General features: G+C 39.1%; 1 protein-coding gene across 2 annotated transcripts in view; it reads right to left on the bottom strand.

Annotated features, from left to right (window-relative positions):
- Prep (prolyl endopeptidase) overlaps positions 1 to 19,886 on the bottom strand; it is a 119,036-nt gene that overhangs the window by 53,317 nt on the left and 45,833 nt on the right. For both annotated transcript variants that reach the window (XM_020184652.2, XM_020184653.2), the window contains exons 7-8: positions 18,757 to 18,862; positions 3,906 to 4,097 (exon numbers count right to left, since the gene is read on the bottom strand). In XM_020184652.2, the coding sequence (XP_020040241.2) occupies positions 3,906 to 4,097; positions 18,757 to 18,862 (298 nt within the window). The remainder of the gene's footprint in view (positions 1 to 3,905; positions 4,098 to 18,756; positions 18,863 to 19,886) is intronic.

Genomic DNA, 19,886 nt, shown 5'->3' with positions numbered 1-19,886 from the left:
GGCCATTTTGTACTGCCTTATACTGCCTTGCCACAGGCCCACAAGTAACAGGGCCAACTGACCATGGACTGAAACCTCCAAAACCGTAAGTCAAAATAAGCCTTATTTTGTCAGTTGATTATCTCAGGTATTTTGTCACAGTTATGGAAAGGTGATTAATACCCTTGCCTACGTATTTTGTATCTGACATGCTATAAGAAGAAACAAAGATGTACTAAGCTCTTGGTGTATCATCAGATACTCTGCAAGGTACTAGAGAGGCAAGCAGTAAGGTAAGATCATTTCTGCCCTTAAGACATAATAAAATGCAAGTAGTAAGCTGCATGTGTGGTGATACGTGGCTGTAATCCCAGCTACTAGGGATGCTGAGGCAGAACAATTGAAAAGTTTGGGTCAGTCAAAAAATGGCTGTGGATGTAGTAATTTGTTGACTGAGGACCCCAAACAAGTGAGAGCACTTAAGCAAGGGCTGAGTTTCATCTTGAATTTAGGGTGTACTAACTGGAGAAAAAGATGTCTGGGAGTTTACTGGGGAAAGGACAGTTTCCAAAGGGATAAGGTGATGAAAAGGCAGGTGACTCAAAGAATGAAGGCAAGAGTGAGGAAAGAGGAAAGGATTGTAAATTAATGAAGGACAAACAGTAGGAAGGGCAGGAGGGAGAAGTCTGGTAAAGAGAGCAAGTGAAAGATCCATTTTCGAAAACAGGAAAACACTGCTCAGTTTAGGGGTGGGTGGTAATGCTGATGGTGGTCTGCCTGGGGCATTTGGTGAGTCAGGTAGAGAGGAGTTCAGTTTGCCACTACTGAGGAGCTACTGTTTGAACAGAAGGGTTGCATAAGCAAAGACAACATTAATACAGGTTGCATATATCTGACAGCTGAATGCAGACCAATGGAAGTCTGCAGAAGGGCAAAAGGGACAAACACTATTGCAGTACGCCAGGAAGAATACAGGAGATAAAGCTTGCACAGGGAAAAAAAGCAATGAAAGGCATTTTCTAGGAAGACACTCTGGGACTTGGTGACTTCAGAGATAAAGAAAGTGAGGTAGAGATGTGAGTTCTCCTCACTGCCCAAGGTGGCAGCTCACAGGTTAGTGCTTAGTGGCAGAGCTGGGACAGGAGAGGTGAACAAGGAAACAGGAAAGGGGGAAACAGAAGGGCAGGCACAGAGGTCAGCCTGAGGTAGGGACAGGCCATCCAGAGAGAGGGATACTGTGGCAAGTTAAAGTAAAGACAGGGCTTCAAGCAACAGTTGACCTGTTGAAAAGACTGGGGTTCTTGACACTGCCTATTTTCCTAACCTGGTAAGCTAGTTCACACTTACAATGTTATCACTTATCCACACAAACAGCAGGACATTGGCCCCAGGGAACTCTGAGTGGCTTAGATTACCACAACACACTCTCTTCAAGCCAGGATACAACGAACTCTTCATTGGAAAGTAATCTGATCATTTGCTAATTTTTTTTTAAGAGTACCTCAATTGAGCAATATATTTTATGTGCCTTAATGTTTTAAAGACAGGAAAGTATGGGGGGGGGTTGAAGTAAATTATAGCTGTCAAAGAATAATCAATCTGTGTTAACTATGAGTACATTAGAATTATAAAACAGACAAAGTGTGTAAGAAAAAGACAAGGAGATTTGTAGACTGTCATTAATAAAAGCCCTAACTTTATGGCTGTACTTTATGACTCATAGCTAGTTTTTATTCTCAACAGGGCATTCTGTGCTAATGATATGTAGCAAATTCGCCTGTGCTTCTTTTTGAATTGATGAGTTCTGGTGGATATTGAAGGTTTCCCCTTTCCAATCTAAGAACTTATAACCTTTCAGAAGGAAGGCTATGAAAATATATCACCCCCATTCCCAAATCTCCAAGTGTTAATTTGCATTTCATTAGCTCTACAAATGAGATAGGATGCTACCTTAAGGCACAGTTAAAACCTCCCTTCTTAACTTTAAATGGTAGAAACTTCTTATGCCTTGAGAAATATTTACAACATCCATGATGCCTTCCTCTCTAAGAATCACAATTGCAACCTAACTTGTGCCTAAAAAACACCAGGGCACCCACACAAAGACTTAGGCCTCATTTGAACTTAGGTCTCATTTGGACATACCAAGGCTGTGGTCAATGCCGTGGAGCAGAGCTGTGTCTGGCACCCAGGAAGCACCTACTAGGTGTTGGCTGTGACTAGTCTTAGGGAGGGATATTCCTGCTTCAGTGTGGACAGAATCTATCAGGCTGTCAAGGTGACTAAGTAAGAGTCCTTGTATGAAGATGTTTGTGGAAATGGCCCAACTCCTGATCCACGACTCATGGATGCCTCATCCAAATATAAACAAGGGTCAGTAAGTGTTTTCAGGAGAAAAGTGAGGTGATTTCCTCACAAAGAGTTCCTGCCATGCTGTGAGTCTCCCTTCCCACTAGGGGAAGGGTGGTCTTCTGTTGACCCCAGCTTGAGAGAGATAAAGTACTGGTACTTGACTCAATTCTAAGAAATGACAAAAACTGTGACCAGAAATATTGAAGGCAAAAGAGTCAGCTAACTACTTTAGAGGAAGAGCCTGGGATGGGCGGCTCCCTGGAGATACAGGCATGGATTTGGCAGGAAAGAGCAGGCAGGGGTCATCTTGGATCCTGTCCAATATTGGCTGGAAGGGTGTGACACCTCAATACAAAACAGTGGACAGATGCAGTCAGATGTCCAGGGGTTGAGGAGATGCTCAAACAAACAGTGCTTTCTCTGCAGCCAAGGGAACTGTAGAAAAAGGGACCCAACAGGAGATGCCCATAGGAACTTGTGACTCCAAGAAAGTCAGCTCTCTCCTATCCAATCCATTTGATACCGCCTTTAAATAGGTGCCAGTGGCTCACATCTGTAATCCTAGCTACTCAGGAGGCAGCGATCAGGAGACTCTCAATTCAAAGACAGCTTGGGCAAATAGTTCGCGAGACCCTATCTCAAAAATAAACCCCATCACAAAAAAAAAAAAAAAAAAAAAAAAAGGGCCGGTAGAGTAGCTGAAGTTAAAAAAATAAATAAATAAAATCAAGTTTTCAGAGAATGAAAGGATGAGAAATGGTTAAATGTTTACTGAATAGGGAGAATTTGAAACTAGAGTTAAAAAAAATTGCCATATTCAGATACAGACAAACACACACCTAAATAGTAATGACATAGCTAAGTAAGCAAGCAACATGAACTCTACGTGGACGGTGGGTGAAATGGGAGAATACTGCTTCTTCATGTGCCTAACAGGTATTTATTTATTTATTTTTGCAGTACTGGTAGAATAGACTGTTGTCAGACTTAACTGAAAGCCATTGCAGTTACTTCCTTGTGGAACTACATTAATCTCTTCAGAACCTGACTTCTGTATCAATTGTTTTTCATGGTGCTTTTCAGGTTCTTTTCATTCATTTTGTCTGATTTTTCCAAAAATGATACACTTCTATTCTCTTTTCTAATACGAGGGCCATAAACCCACTCTCAGATCTACAATAGGTACAAAACAAATGGCCAAAGGTTATTGAAAAGCTTAAAGCTAAGAGCTGTAAATCTAAATGTTTAAAAAACTAAGTGGTAGTGATTATTATCAGATAGTAAGTACACAAAGATAACTGGTATAAAAAAAAAAAGGAAAAAAAGCAGGTACCTTTGAAAGACTGAATTTGTACCTTGACAATCTTTATGAAGCATCTCTACACGATTCTGTATTAAGCTACAAAGATGTCATACAGCAAAAACTGGATGCACTATTTAGACACTTTGGTCCTCATAACCAGGATCAAAGGTTCTGTACATTGATACCAGTCACCAGAGAATTGAGAGACGGACCAACTTGATGCTATTCTCACCAAAAGCAAGCACAATTACCAAGTAACCTGCAGTCTTACCTAAGACGTCTTTCTTGTGCTCTGGAATGAGCACTTTCCACTTAGACTCAGCAGGGTCCGTGAAGTCGATGCTGATCAGGCGGTAGTTGGGAGAATGGCGATTCGTCTTGAATGTGAACACTGTCCCTTCATTGGTTACGTAGTCATATTCTCCTTCAAAGTTGTCGATTAGTTTTACCCACTTCAGAATTCCTGGTGAGAGACCACACATTCCCGTCACCTCTCTGATGTTGGGAAATGATACAGGTTTGTAAGAAGGGAGGCAAGGGTGGAGCTTTTCTATCTAAACACACGAGCAGAGAAAAATACCTGGAAGCTCTAAGGTACAAAGAAAGTAAGCATCGGTCGTGAGCGAATTAGTTTTTAAAAATTCTAGGGCTGGCAGCTAGGCTCAAGTGGTGAAATACCTGAGTTCAACCCCAAGTACTGCCAAAAAACAAAATAAAAAACTTTGGCAGTGAGGAGAGGGAAGGACTTCTCCTAGCCTACTGGTCCACATAATCCGCTAATTCCACGACTCTCCACCTTTCTTGTCAGCACACCATGCCAATTCTCCATCATCCCCCTGCTGGTCTACAGCAGTGGCTCTTAACCAGGGTCAACTCATCACCTTTCTCCCATGGGATATTTGAAATGTCTACAGACAGTTTTGGTTGTTGTGAAGTGGGCAGTGAGGACTGCTACTGGCATCTGGTGGGGAAAGGCCAGAGATGCTGCTATACAAGTTACAATGCACAGGACAGCCCTGTGACAAAACAGCAGCCAGCTCAAAAGGCCGACAGTGCTAAGTCTGAGAAACCTTGGACTACAGCACCGGCTTTCTGCCTGGTCTTCCCGTGGTTACCTTGATTTCCTCTGTACTTCAGCCACCACAATGTCTGAATAACCAATAAGCATGGTCCATGTTGGTCCCCTTTGAAACTTTCAAAGACTTCCCCATCATGCTTTGAATAAAAGTCAAATGCCTGGTCACAGTCTCCATGCAAAACTTATTTCCCACTGAGCGAACATCAGCTTGTTCGCACTCTTGCCTTGTCTTCTGTGCTCTAGCAATACTTGGCTATTCAATTCCTTAAAATGTGTTTCTGGCCCATATAAGAAGCTGTATCCTCTGCCAGGTCCAGTCTTGAATGGCCAGCCACTCCAGTTCATTCCTTCAAGATACACTTATGTGATTATTTGTCTTTCCTATTTGCTATTTCACACTCAGTACTGAAAATAGAACAGCTGGTATTTGAAAAATACAATTAAAGGTGTGTAGAACAAAAGAAGGGATACATTCCAGTCCTTTATCTCAAAGAACTAGTGTGGAGTTGAAGCACACAAACTTACTAGAAGCATCGAAAATATGTTCACTAACATCAATATTTAACTGGCTCACTACATACCACTTTTAATACTTAAAAACCCACAGGGAAGACACTGCTTCACAATGTATCTGACACAGATGTTCAGAGAACATCTCAAAAGTTTTATAAATGAACTGCATATAAGTGGCTCACACCTGTAATCCTAGCTACTCAGGAGGCAGAGATCACAATGATTGAGGTTCAAAGCCAGCCCAGGCAAACAGTTCCTCAAAACCCTATCTTGAAAAACCCTTCACAAAAAAAGGACTGGTGGAGTGGCTCAAGGTATAGGCCCTGAAGACCCAGTACCACAAAAAAAAAAAAAAAAAAAAAAGTTTTATAAATGAAAAAGTTGTCTGACTTCTAAACTACAAAAAGGCAATTCCAGACCTTAGGTATTCTCCAACCATTTCCTACTTTCAGTTCCTACAGTGAAACTGCTAATTTGGATAATTCGTATTCTTTTTATCTTTCACGAGCACTTTATACTCATTATGTATCCACAGAATATTTTTATACAATTTGTTGATGAATTAAGCTTATCAGGGAAAATATAATTTCACCAAAGAAAGAAAATTCTGTCTGTAGTCAGACATTTGAATTAAAATCCCAGCTCTCCCACTATTTAATTGTGTGACTTCAAGCAATGGCTTTATCCCCAGCTATACCTCATTTCCTCAACTGTCAACTGTGAATAATAAGAAATTGTGAAAATTATTTCAAAAAAGTGACTGCTAGTGTCTACCCCACAATAAAAATGCAACAAAAATTATTTTTAAATAAGTAATTCAAATTAAAACTAGTAAGATAAGTAGTTTTTTTTCTTTTTCTTTCTTTCTTCTTTTTTTTTTTTAAATCTAAAGCTTTCCTATGTGTGGGCAATAACCAGTTAGAAAACACATGGGGAGAGACCTCATTTACAAAAGAAGCAAACTTAATACTTTGGACTGCACCTAACATGAAATATGGAGTCTGTATGAAAAAAATATCTAAAATTTTTCTAAGGAAACTTAAAAAATGTAAAACAAAACCCCTGAGTAACTACATATCCCTACATGGGAAGACTCACTATTTCAAAGGTGCAAATAATCCCAAAAGAAATGTATGAATTTAACACAACTTTTGTTCATACTGAGGAGGAACCTCTCATACTGTAAGGCTGATCAAGCCCCTCTCCTGGGAGGTAATCACCATCTTGACTTTCATGAAAATCTTCTCAGTTTTCTTTTTGCTTTTTCTGCCTCCATTTGCATCCATACCTTACAGTTTTGTCTCATTTTGAACTTCATACACAATGAAATCACGTAACACATATTCTTTTGCATCTGATTTTGTTACTTCCCATTATCTTCGTGAGATTATTCATCCTTTGAGTATTACTACTGACTCTTGGTTAAATCTTACCACGCTCAAAAAGTATGTTTGATATGATCTCAATTCTTTTAAATTTGTTGAAAAAAGCTTTGTGACCCATTTTTAAAAATTATTATTCATATGTGCATACAATGCTTGGGTCATTTCTCCCCCCTACCCCCACCCCCTCCCTTACCACCTACCCCTTCCCCTCCCTCTCCCCCCCACCCCCTCGATACCCAGCAGAAACTATTTTGCCCTTATCTCTAATTTTGTTGAAGAGAGAGTATAAGCAATAATAGGAAGGAACAAGGGTTTTTAAGGTATCTGCTTTAGTTTGTCTGCGTTGAGGGCAAGAAATGCTAACTAATTTTTCGGTGTCTTACCTATCCTCATACCTTCCTGTGTGCTCTCGCTTTTATCATGTGATCAAAGTCCAATCCCATTGTTGTGTTTGCCCTTGATCTAATGTCCCTATATGAAGGAGAACATAACGATTTTGGTCTTTTGGGCCAGGCTAACCTCACTCAGAATGATGTTCTCCAATTCTATCCATTTACCAGCGAATGATAACATTTCATTCTTCTTCATGGCTGCATAAAATTCCATTATGTATAGATACCACATTTTCTTGATCCATTCGTCAGTAGTGGGGCATCTTGGTTGTTTCCATAACTTGGCTATTGTGAATAGTGCTGCAATAAACATGGGCGTGCAGGTGCCTCTGGAGTAACCTGTGTGTGACCCATTTTTTAAAAAAATGTTTCAAACAATGCTCTGTATGGAACTGAAGAATATGTTCTGCAATTATTGGGTATGGTGTACTAAATATGGTTAGTAGGTCATTTGTTAAAAACTGCTCACATCTTCTGTACTTACTGATTTATCCTTAGCCATTTCCTCCATAGTCCCAGAAAAAGTCTGTTAAAAACCTCTACAATTGTGGGTTTGTGTATTTTGACTTGTATGCCTCTTTAAATTTGCTCCCTATATTTTAAAATTATGATGTTAAGTATACAGAGAATTATAAATAAGCCACATTTAAACTTTTGTGGTTATCAAGTTTTATTTCCAGTAACACATTTTGCCTACTTTCCTATCAAAGTCTACTTTGATATTAACATAGCTATGTCATTCTCATGGTATTGTCTTAGAGCTGGTGTGTTTTTCATTTTCTCATTAGCTCTGTGAGGCCCTCTGCTACTCTAACTTGTCCTCTGTAGAATGGCTGGTCCCAATTTGCAGTTTATCATTTATGGAAGAAGTCTGTTCTTCTTCATGTCTAACAACTCATGTGTTTCCACATCTTGGTAGCTATATTCCAGGTCCTTTTAAAAAATATTTACATTCTATTTCACTAAATCTATTCATTCACCAAATAACTAAATATAATGTTAATTATCACATTTTTTTACTTCTAAAAGTACTACTTAGTCCTTTTCCAAATCTGATTGGGCATTCTTTAGAGTATCTTATATCTTGTTATGCTTCCAAGCTTCTCACTCACTTTTTTACAGCAGCATTACACTAATTATTTATCTTTAAAGGTATATTCTACACACTTATTTTACCCTACGAATCTGATAAACTGATGTTTCTGCTGACTCTATTTCTCATGTTGGTGAATTTCTTTGTCCAGTTTATGTTTTTTGATTACAAACTACTGTTTTCCCTTAAAAGTAGTCATGGGAATTCTTGGTGGCCTGGGTTGAAGATCTGTATTTCCCTTTGCTTGTTACTTGGAAGAAAGCCAGCCTGGGAGCACTTTAAATTAAATTCTTGTCATGAGAACTTTTGGACCCCACAGGTACAAACAAATCCACCTGTACACATGTGAAGGTCAGTGTCTTCATGTTTTCACAGGAAAATCCACAACTTGTCTCCCTCCCACCCTTCACTAGTGCAAAGGTAAAGCTGGGATTCTCTGCAATGTCCAGCTCCACACTGGCAGGATTACTTATCAGTCACCCTCTCATGGAGGGGACCTCTTGTGAGACCACAGGTTTTATCTCCTACCACCCACTCCTCCTTGCCTCAGCAGAAACATTCAGGACAATTCTGGATTCCCGCTTTCATTCTGTTTTTGATCTCTATGGTTTCCTTTCTTTTCTGTCAAATTAACAATGTATTTGGAAAGGCCTGTATAAACATTAATTGATTTATTGATAGCATTTTAATTGCTTCAGCTGGAAGGTTATTCTAAGTACACAATCTGTCCAACCCCCAGAAACACAGACCTTAACGATTACTTTTTATAGAAGGTTAAACTCTGCATCTGAGATACGATTACTTTTTTTCACTAACACACTGCAAACTTCAAAAGACTACTCAGCAGATGATCCACTGAAAGGTAACTGTACCTATAGTTCATTTAAAGCAACTCTTAAAAAACCCACCATTTCTTAAAAGAGCAGTAACAGAAGTAAAATTATTAGCTGTCTGCAAAATTTGAAGATAACCAGAAAAGTTCATTTGTTTATAACAAGAATAATGGAACATAATTTTCTGGACCATGACATTTGTAGTTACAAAATCTTGGTTTAGTGAAATGTCAGATTCCTTAAATACTCCCCTGACAATGAAGCATTTCCTGGCATGAACCCTTTATCACAAAGTAACCATCTTATGGTTTCTGCCTGAAAAGGTCTTGCAGGCCAAGGTATTTATTATGATCCCTCTCCACCGGAATCACTCAAGTATGTCACCAGAGGCAAAATGCAACAGAAATTTCCCTTCAGTTCTGCTGCATGCACAGGTGAGCCTGAAGATGAGGCACAGCTATTTAAATAACCAAGCTCCGATGAACATCAAAACTTCAAATAAGCCGCGGTCATATCTGTGACCACGTTCAAAGCATTAGCCTCAGCCATAAACAGATACTATCACTGAGCGGCTCATTCAGAATAAGGAATGAGGCTAGAAAGTCTGAGAAATGGTACAAAGGATGGGCCCTTACAGGGCAGGATGTTTTGAAAGGAAGCTCGTGAAATCCTCTGTAAAGACATAAGAGCTTACTCAAGAAGGAAGGCATTTCGGCTAAAAAATGAGGCTCATTCATTTTTGCTACTCACGTGTGAGAACCATGTTGATTTAAATGGAAAATAGGAAACTTCCTTTGTAAGAAAAGAGACATTGCTTAATTTTTTAACCCTTTCACATTTTGACCATTTCCTCTGAGGTTGCTTTGTCTATAAGTGGCACTATTCACTCTGAGCCCAACAGAATTCAATCCCTGAAACTGCCCACATGAAAGTTAAAATTGTTCCTTGGTAATGACTGATTTGTTTACTAAGAAGAAATTAGTTTAAAATAAATCCCCTTATGCTTTTCCTAGAGCAAAGACATATTTTGATTTCTTTAAGAATGATCAATGATATTAACTATATTTCATAGAAAAATATATGCAAGCTAACAACAGGAACTAGGGTCCTTTTATATTTTACAAAAACTACGGAGGCCTGACATGTTCCAAGGACAATATAAGGTGTAGTCATGTGCTGAGGCTGTTGTCCTTTTGGGCCACAGTGACAACTAAAACGCTGGCCTGGATCTGAATCTTTTATGGCACTGGGGAAGCAAGCTAAACTGACAGCCCATGAGGGGTTTGTGCTCCTTGGAGGTGGCTTAGAAAACTGAATGAAACAGCTACATTGTAGCTGGTAACCTGCCACACAGGAAACACTAAATACATAGTATTTACTTCCATGATCCCAGTGTTTTTCAAGTGACAAAAATAAACTAAATGTGATGCCTCTGAACAAAATGATTTCTTAAGTGGTCACTGGTATTTTGTTCATCACACTACATTTCATACTTTTCTTCTTCGTTTCATGTGGTCTTCCGATGCTCCCAATCTTCCCTCTTTTCCTTTTTCCTTTCCTCATCTGGCTTTTAATGTTCAGATGACTTAGCTAAGCTTTGTACAACGAATTTGCTTAAAGGTTCCCAAAGGTTCCTCTCCCCTTTTTCCACTCTACTCGCAAAGGATGCCCAGCCCCACCAGGCATGAACAGTGGAGTCAGTTCTTCTCTGTGACCTAAGAGCAAGAGGTTGGCCCCCTTGCATTGGCCAGTGATGGCTCAGTGTGCAATTTACATGTCAGACAAAGGCAGACTTCCCTTGCATAATCATGTGTTGGCATGCAGCATAGATTATGCTCAAGAAAGTCAATTTTCTTTAATGACATGAAAGACTAAAATAAAGACACGGAAAGTACCAAAAACTTCATCAATCTGAAATGATCAAACTTGCAGCAAAACAGGAAAAGGCAGAGACATGCTAGTGAAATCCTGGGTGAAGTGCAGAGTGTGCTGTTGTTTCCTTATAGAACCCAGTACATCAACACCCTCCTCTTCCCCTCAAAGCCCTTCATAAATGCTGGGATGTGAGCAGAGACTACTTCAGGCCTGGATAGTAAGTTACTAGCCTTAGGATTTCAGACTTATAGTCTCTTCATCTAACAAGTGCTTCTTAAGCATTCTATTTAGAAATTGCTGGTGTGATTTTTAATCTATTCAGAACAGGGATAAATGATTAGGTTTTTTTTTTTTTTTGCTGTTGATTATGCTGATTATCCTATAGGGAATAAAGTATCTGATCTTCTATAGAAAAATGAAAGAATCGGGGGGGAGAGGGAGGGGACGGGGGAGGGGGTAAGGGAGGGGGTGGGGAAAGGGGGGAGAAATGACCCAAACATTGTATGCACATATGAATAAAATAAAAATTTTTTAAAAAAAGAAAGAATCAAGGAGAAAAGCTCACAAATAAAAGAAAACAGAGAGGAGAGAGAGTTTAGAGTTTTCAGACTTCAGAGATATGCTGACTCTGTGCTTGGGCCTGTGCACTGGGTCATAGCACCACTAAAAATCGCAGGAACCCTGCCCTGACCACCTCCACGTCCCCCATCCAGCAGGCAGGGGCCCTGCCATCACCTCCAGTGCACAACAGAGCACTTGGCACAGAGTGGGCACCGATACATGACTGCCTCATAATTAAATATAAAACAGGGTCCTAGGTTTTAGACTGAACTTTACCTATAGTTTTGTTTTTCTTACAATGTAAAGACAACAAACTAAACCAAATTCAAAGTAGTTATCTTAAACTTTTCTAATATAAGCAGTTAGAACTATCCTTAAGTTAAATGTTTGTATACTTATAAATGTATTTATTTTAAGGTATAAATCCACTTAAGTTTTCATATAAAAATTTAAAGGTCCACATATTTGGGGGATAAAGAAATAGCTTTAAGTTCTGGTATTTAACTATAAGAGAGAAAATATGCAGAAATTTATTTTAAGTTTAGTCTAAGCATGTGAAGCAACTTTATATATTCAAAATAGGATCTTTTATAGCAAATTTAGGAAACAAAGTGTATATATACTTCAAAGATTTAGGAACGTGCAGAACACACTGCTAAGAAAACAGAGAAAGAAATCATTTTCTTTCAGGGTTCAGGATAATTGATTTCAACTCATCTGCAGACATCAATCACTTTAAGAACCAGAGGAGTCCAGACTCAGCAGTCTTTTCTACTGCAGGACTAATAAAATGTCACACTAGCCTGGTGTCCCTAATGACACCTTGATACCGCTTCACTTTTGATCTTAACAAAAAAAGCAAGCTGAAGATCTTCTCATACGATATACAGGACTGAAAGGAACGAAGTCTGGAACCCACCGTTCTTAGGGTTTAATTCAGGACAAAATTTGGTAACAGTAATAATAATAGAGCCGGGGGATAAGGATTTAAAATGCTTGCAAGTAAGTGAACAGGTATAGAGGGAAGATGATTTATCAGCAGGGCTGCCTGGACACACAGATCCCTAATGGACAGAGAAGTCATTCACCACACAGCTACCATGAGACCATCAAGCACTGGTACCTCACCTAGGACAGGACAAGCAAGGTCCTTGGACTTACAAAGCTCCCAGATTCACCCACTAGTGTTTTATGAAGAAAAAGGAAACCACAATAAAGGGGAAGAAACAGAAGGGGTGACTTTAACAGAACAGTCTCCACCAAAACCATGAGGGAGCCTGAGAGTTTCGGAGGCAGAAAACTTACTTCTCCCAAAGGAGAGGGATGGCTCCAAACATGCTTCTCTGGAAGCCCTTGGAGAAGTGCTATCAACTGTCCTGGAGAGCTGAAAAGTTACATAAACTCCTCAGGCCCAGAAGATAGGCAAATGTCATTTCTACACAGTGGTGCACGAGGCAGGACACGGGAATGAACTGTTTAAGGAGGCAAGGAACAGGAGCAACTGCAGTTGCTGGAGGAAAGATGTGGTCTGTAACAAATGTCTCCATTTTGTTCTTTTTTTTTTTTTTTTCCTTTTAATTTTGGAGGTACTGGGGATTGAACTCAGGGCCTACCAAGCGCTACATGGCTTGAGCCATGGCCCCAGTCCTTTTGCTTTTTTGTTTGTTTTTCATGTCCTGTGCTTTTTGCCTGGGACAGTCTCACATCACAATCCTGCTACCTCTCTCTCTCTCTCTCTCTTTCTTTTTTTCTGCAATACTGGGATTTGAACTTAGGGACTCACACTTGCTAGGGAGATGCTCTACTACTTAAGCCACTCCACCAGCCCTTTTTTGTACTGGGTATTTTCGAGATGGGTTCTCACTTTTTGCCTGGGATGGTCTCAAACCACTATCCTATTGACCTCTGTCTCCCAAGTAGTTAGGATTACAGGCATGAGCCACTGGAACCAGACTACCTCTGCCTCTTGAATAACTGCAATTACAGATGTGTACCACCACACTTAGCATGGTTTTGAGACAGTCTCACTAACTTTTGCCCTGAGTGGCCTTGAATTTTGATCTTCCTAACTCTGCCTCCCAAGTAACTAGGATTACAAGCATGCAACACTATGCCTAGCTTCATATTACTGTTACACACATGTACTGCAAATGTGAATGGTGGAAGTGAGGTTCTCAAGGCAAGGCCAAGGATTATGGGAGAGTATTCGTCACACTCACTAGACAGCAAGGAGGATGGTCAGCAAGGGAGAGAACAGCAATTCAAACTGCCATGACAAAAGGCATCCAGTCCATACAGACCTCACTTAACACCAAAGATTCCAAGGTTTATTTTCCATTCTGCACTTATGTATTTCTGTCTCCCTATGTGCTCTTTTTCTATGATATTAAGTTGCTCCTGGTCACCTTTTTTGGGATGCTTTTTGTGCTTCTCATCTCAAAATGCACATGGACACGTTTTCTTGGGAGACAAAGATAACAGAAAGATCAGAATAGAGCCATCTAGGCAGAATTTAGTTCTGAAAGAATGCAATTTCATAGTATATATCATATATAAAGAATTAACATATAAAAAATGCTGATGATTCTTCTTGCCTTTAAGGAAAAAAAGATTAAAATCAGAGCATTTCTGCTTTAAGATTATCAAAAGGGGCATAGATTTCAGTAATATAAAAGAAGAGGTTCATAGCGTAGGATTTAAGGTATAGTCACAGGGCACTCTTGACTAATTCATCCAACACTGAAGTGCACTGGTGCATTCCAGCCAAATGTTGACTGTCCTTCCCCTTAGTGTAAAGAGGATTAACACAAATGGGAGAGCAGGTAAGGGAACATAGGAGGAGGTGGTCACCCTGATCAACATGGCATGTAAACCCCTCAATTTTCAATTACCAACCTGCACAGTGAGACACCTGCCATTACAGTCTCTCACCAAAGACACACATACTTTTTTTTTTCCTGATAAAAGGACTTTTCTGATTGTGAATCTAGTTTTACAGAAAACAAATTAATACCAAAATCTTCTTAAGAACAGCTTTGATAATTAAAGGGGGAAAAAAGTGGATATCCTCAACCTACTTTACTATGCTATCTAAAACCAAGTGTTTATTTTGTTTATTATTAAAACCAAGTGAAATATTTCTCTTTCAGTCAAGGGAGGGGAAGGAAGGAAGACAGACTTGCCTAAGTGGTTCCAACAATCACACAAGTCAATTATTTGCAATAAATCCTTTTTTTTTTTTGTAGTAATATTAGGGTTTGAACTGAGGGCCTTGCAGGTGTTCTACCATGAGCCATAACCCTAGTTGGTTTTTTTTTTTTTTTTTTTTTTTTTTAGTAATTTTTAAAAATAGGATCTCCTTCTTTTTGCTGGGTCAGATCTCAGACTGCAATCCTCCTACCCATCCCTATAGCTTTGATGGATTACAGATGTGTACTACCACACCTTCCTTGTTTGTTGAGATGGGGTATCACTAACTTTTTGCCCTGATTGGCCTGGAATCATGATGCTCCCGATCTTTGCCTCCTAGGTAGCTGAAATGATATGTACACACCACCATGCCTGATCTGTTTTTCTCTCTCTCAAATCTCCTACCTATTCTGCTTCTCTGACTGACTACACTCATAAGCTATCAATATATCAAAAACATATAACACCTACAAGTAAGAAATGTGTGGATCCTGTATGACTCTGAGACAAGTAGCCCCAAATAATTTAGGTTGCACATAAATTCAGGCCTAGCAACCTGAATTTATTTCTAATCATGAATAATCTTAAAGTTCCTCTGGAAGATTTAAGACAAAAAGAGAACAACTTGGAAAATAACAGCTGTTAAAATTCCTGAGTGCTGGCTCTGTGCTGGCCTTTTTCAATTCAGCTGCACAAAAGCCACTCCAGGATTCAGCAAAACAACTGTGTCATAAATCAAGGAAAGACCAAGTAGGAAGGTGGGCAGCAAACTGGCATATTTTCTAAATGGGTCTTATAATCTGAATGCATCAAGGCTGTGGTATTATGATACATATGTATCCTCTTAAGTGACTAGAATGAAAAGGTTAACATATTTGCCTTTGTTCTAAAACTCTAAAGCAATTTCAGAAGGATGGAGGTGGAGGACAGTTTTGTTTCTGATGGTACTGGAGTTTTGAACTCAGGGCCTAGTGCTCACTAGGCAGGCACGTCACCATTTGACACATGCCCCAAACCTGTTTTTGCTTTAGTTATTTTTCAGACAGAATCTTGTGTTTCTTGGCCTGGACTGAGACCCTTCCACCTATGCTTCCCAGGTTAGGTGCAATTGGAGGCATGTCACCATGCCAAGCTGAAAGACAGTCTAGCGTTGGAATGCTGGGGAACTTTAGGCCTCAGTAACCAAAATCTCTCTGACCTTCCCTTGTCCTCCTTTCCTGTGGTTTTTTTTTTTTTTTTTTTCTTCTGTAAAGCAGGCCTTTGGAATTAGAATTTCTCCTTGCCAAGGCAGGTCATAGGAACTAAAAATATGCTCTTATCTTCCTGTCTTTGTCTTGAAGTTAGCCAGGAAGAAATTCTCTGCTGGGTGCCGCTGGCTCATGTCTGTAATCCTAGGTACTCAGGAGCCAGAGATTAGGCGGATCATGATTTGAAGCCAGCCCCAGGCAAATAGTTTGTGAGACCCTATCTCGAAAAAAAAATCACAAAAAAGGACTGGTGGAATGACTCAAGGTGTAGGCCCTGAGTTCAAACCCCAATACTAAAAAAATAAAAATAGAGAAATTCTCTGATAGTAGATCATAAGACTCTCTTTTTAAAAGGGGCCCTGTTCCTTACCCACAGGGAAAGAAAGCTACATGGAGAAGCCAAGAAGAACCTGAGCAGACAGGCCTCGCTGAGGTTCCCCATTCTGAGTTTGTTAGATCACACCCTTTTGGCTCAATCACATTTCCACACAGCTGACACAGCTGTCCAGGCTTCAATCATGCAATGAAGTCTCCATAAAAACCCAAAGGCCATGGTGTGGAGGGCTTCGGGACAGCTGAGCATGGGGAGGCTTGCAGGAAGGAGAGTAAGAATTCATCCAGGTGCCAGGATGAGGGTGCACCCCCAGCTCTACAAGAACTAATGCTCCAGCACTCGGGACCCTTCCTTCAAAATAAACTCATACAGTGTTCTCCTAAGTTCTGTGAGCCTCTCTAGGAAATTAACTGATTGCAATGAGGGGGTGGTGAGAACCCCAGTCAATCAGAAGCTTCAGAGTTAGGACTTATGACTGAAGTGGGTGACATTTGATGGGACTGAGCCCTCAACCCATGGAATCTGATGCCCCCTCCGGATAGGTGGAGTCAGAACTGAACTGAGAGGGAATCAGCTGGTATCTGGGGCAGACCTGACTGTGTGTGTGCTTGCTGGTGGGGAGAAATCCCCTCGCATTTTGGGATCCCGGACATGATCTGTGTTGTGAGTGTACAGTAAGAGAAACTGAGTTTTTTTCTTCTGTATCTTCAGAGAGCAATTTAAGATTTCTCAGTTGCTTCTGTTTTGTTCTTCATATTCGCTCATGGCTGCACTGTATAGAATTTTATTTGCAGGGGCCCAGTGCATCTCTGTGTGTGGTTTTTTTTGCAGTTCCAATCTCTGTGTATCATGTTCTCTTCTCTAAGTCTTCATTAACACTACATGATAAAATGGGAGGAAGGGTGTGAAATAAGAAAGATAAGGACCAAGACGTTGAGGGGAAAACAAAGGATTTCCTTGAATTTTGCTGGCACTTGTAGTTTCATTGAAAGCTTGCACATTTCTTTCAAAGTTTCATTCAAAGTGTTTACAAGTTTCTTACTAAAGTGGATACAGCAAAAGCAGTTCAGTGTATGAATGCCATGGATAGAAATATCTCCCCTATTTGGAGCAAGTAATTTGTATTTTTTAATTTGTTAACTTATATCTTTTGTAAGCCTACTTACTAATTTAAAGACATAATGAAGTTATTAACAGAAAATGAAAACAATTACATTGTAATTGGAATTTTTAATAAACCAGAGAAAGTCTTTTCTAACATCTCAGATTCACACGGGAACACATGGGCAGGACAACACTGTTTCATTCAGACTGTTTTTGTTGCTGCTGCTTTTTTGAGACAGGGCCCACTATGTGGCCCTGACTGGTCTTGAATTTTTCATCCTCTCATAGTCTCCTGAGTGCCAGGATTACAGATGTAGCCCCCCCACAAAGCCAAGCTCATTCTTAAGTCAACAATACAGAGACCTAGTGATCAATTTCTGGGTGGTGCTTTGTTCCTCTCAGAAAATGAGAACACTGATCTAGCTGTTGTACTTTTCTTGACACCAAATGAGTGTATCTATTTTTCCTTCTTTCTTTCTTTTTTTTTATTGTTGTGCTGGGGTACATTATGGCATTTACAAAGTTCTTACACTGTATCAAATATACCACAGAAGAAAATTCAGAGTTTATTAAAATGGATATATACTTGACACCAGAATGAAAGTTGTTGACTGTACCCTGTTATACATGTGAACAGTACTCTGTAATGTCTAAGAAGTTTAAAATGATATGATGCCCAATCAGAAGTAAATATTTTTGCATCATAATGTAATGCATATCAAATTCTAATAATGAGGTCATAAATTACTATAGAGTGACACTGAATATTGTTTTTAATAATTGAGTATTGCTTAAAACAAGCCACCTCAGGTATGGAATGGTGGCATGGGCCTGTAATCCCAACTATTCAGGAGGTGGAACCGAAAGGATCATAGTATGAAGCCAGCCCAGGCAAAGTTAGCATGAGACCCTATCTGAAAAACAAACTAAAAGCAAAAGGCTGGGTGTGGCTTGCCTAGCAAGTGAGAGGCCCTGAGCTCAACCTTCAATCTGTATAAAATAAATTAAATTAAAATATAAAATAAAAATGAACCATTTCCAGGATGCGCAACTGGCTGGTTCTTGGTTTACCATGGAGACATAGGAAGCAAAATCAGGCTGTTACTGTGCATGTGGCTCAGGAAGAGATAATTACTTGTTAATCTGATAATTTCTCGTTAGTATAACAACCCCATGCCTATGACAGTTTGCAAGCTTATATTCAGGCAGTTTCAGCGTTTTACAGATCAATAGGCCAACTTCTCCCTAACACTCTTCACTGGTAACACACACAGGATATTTTCACAAGCAAGTGCAGAAAATATGATTAACCTTAATCTATAGAGAAAATGTAAACCTAAGAGTTAGCTTCATCTAATTTTTCCTCATTTTATGGAACAGTACTGAAAGAAAAAAAAAAAATCACATGAACTGAGATGATGTGGTAAAATGGAAGATGACTTCCTGGGAAATCAATTAGAAGACTAGAATAATTGCTTCTTAATGGAAATAATTATCTGAGTCTGAAAAATAACTCACCAGTGATGCCACTGGATTCCTGCTGTAGATCACAGTACCAGAGTCGGTTTACTGGGTCACATCCCTCCCATATGGATAACAAGACATAGCGACCATCATCAGATAACTGTGAAGGAGACACAAACAGTGCAGCAGACTGATTAAAACAGACATTTTGTGAGAAGACTATTAAACATTAACAAACAAACAAAAAAAATTAAGGTTAACTTCAAATGCAGCACCTCACCCCAAACTTATAATCTGATAATAAAGAATAAAAAAGAATACCAATTTCAACTTATTTCACTTATAGTGTCAGTTTGTTATTTAAGCACAAAGTTATCAGTAGGTATAAATGAATGTCCTAACAACTTCAATGTGATTTTATGTAAATTTTTCATCTTTTAAGGAAAAATACGTACAATCAGTTCTGAACACTAATATCCTCAACTTTCATGGATTACCTATTTTAAAAGTTATGTTTCTATGTGAGTAAGAATTACCAGAGTGGTTATGCATATAGGAAATTCTTGTGCTTCATACTGGTCATATTAGCAAGTTTCTACAAAGCAACTCTAGGATATCTGTAGTCACCTCAACTACAGGATTTCAGATGAAAGGCCTGGGCTTCTGGAGATTTCTTTTTTAGTATGAAACAACAAAATCTTATGTAGCAATTAGAATCATAATAAAAATCCAATGCAACAAACAATACTATTGTTTTGAGTCATAACTATTGATACGGTATCAATCTATATGCCCTTTTGTAATTAATTTTTTGATTTAATATAATTTTTACAATTAATCCAGGTTGACATACATAAATACACTTCCTCTATTTTATTGTACAAGATAATTTAGAAATATGCTATAATTGATCTCTCTTCCTACCATCAAATATTTAAATGTTTTCATTTTCTTCCTAGTACATACAATCCTTTAAAAAATTCTTTTTTTAAAAAACACTTTTAATAGCATATATTAATTGTACGGAGGGGTGAGGGGTTCTGTTGTAATATTTCCATGTATGATTACAATGTAGCTTGTTTAGATTCACTCCCTCCACACACACAAAAAAATCTTGAACATGTTTATGTAACCTAAAGTAATTTCCAGGACACAGAAATAGAAGTAAAATTATATAGTAGTAG

This window comes from Castor canadensis, chromosome 1 (assembly GCF_047511655.1).
Source record: "Castor canadensis chromosome 1, mCasCan1.hap1v2, whole genome shotgun sequence".
In the NCBI taxonomy this organism is placed as follows: domain Eukaryota; kingdom Metazoa; phylum Chordata; class Mammalia; order Rodentia; family Castoridae; genus Castor; species Castor canadensis.
The sequence above is the reverse complement of the archived record's forward strand: the minus strand, read 5'-3'. Positions and strand labels throughout refer to the sequence as shown.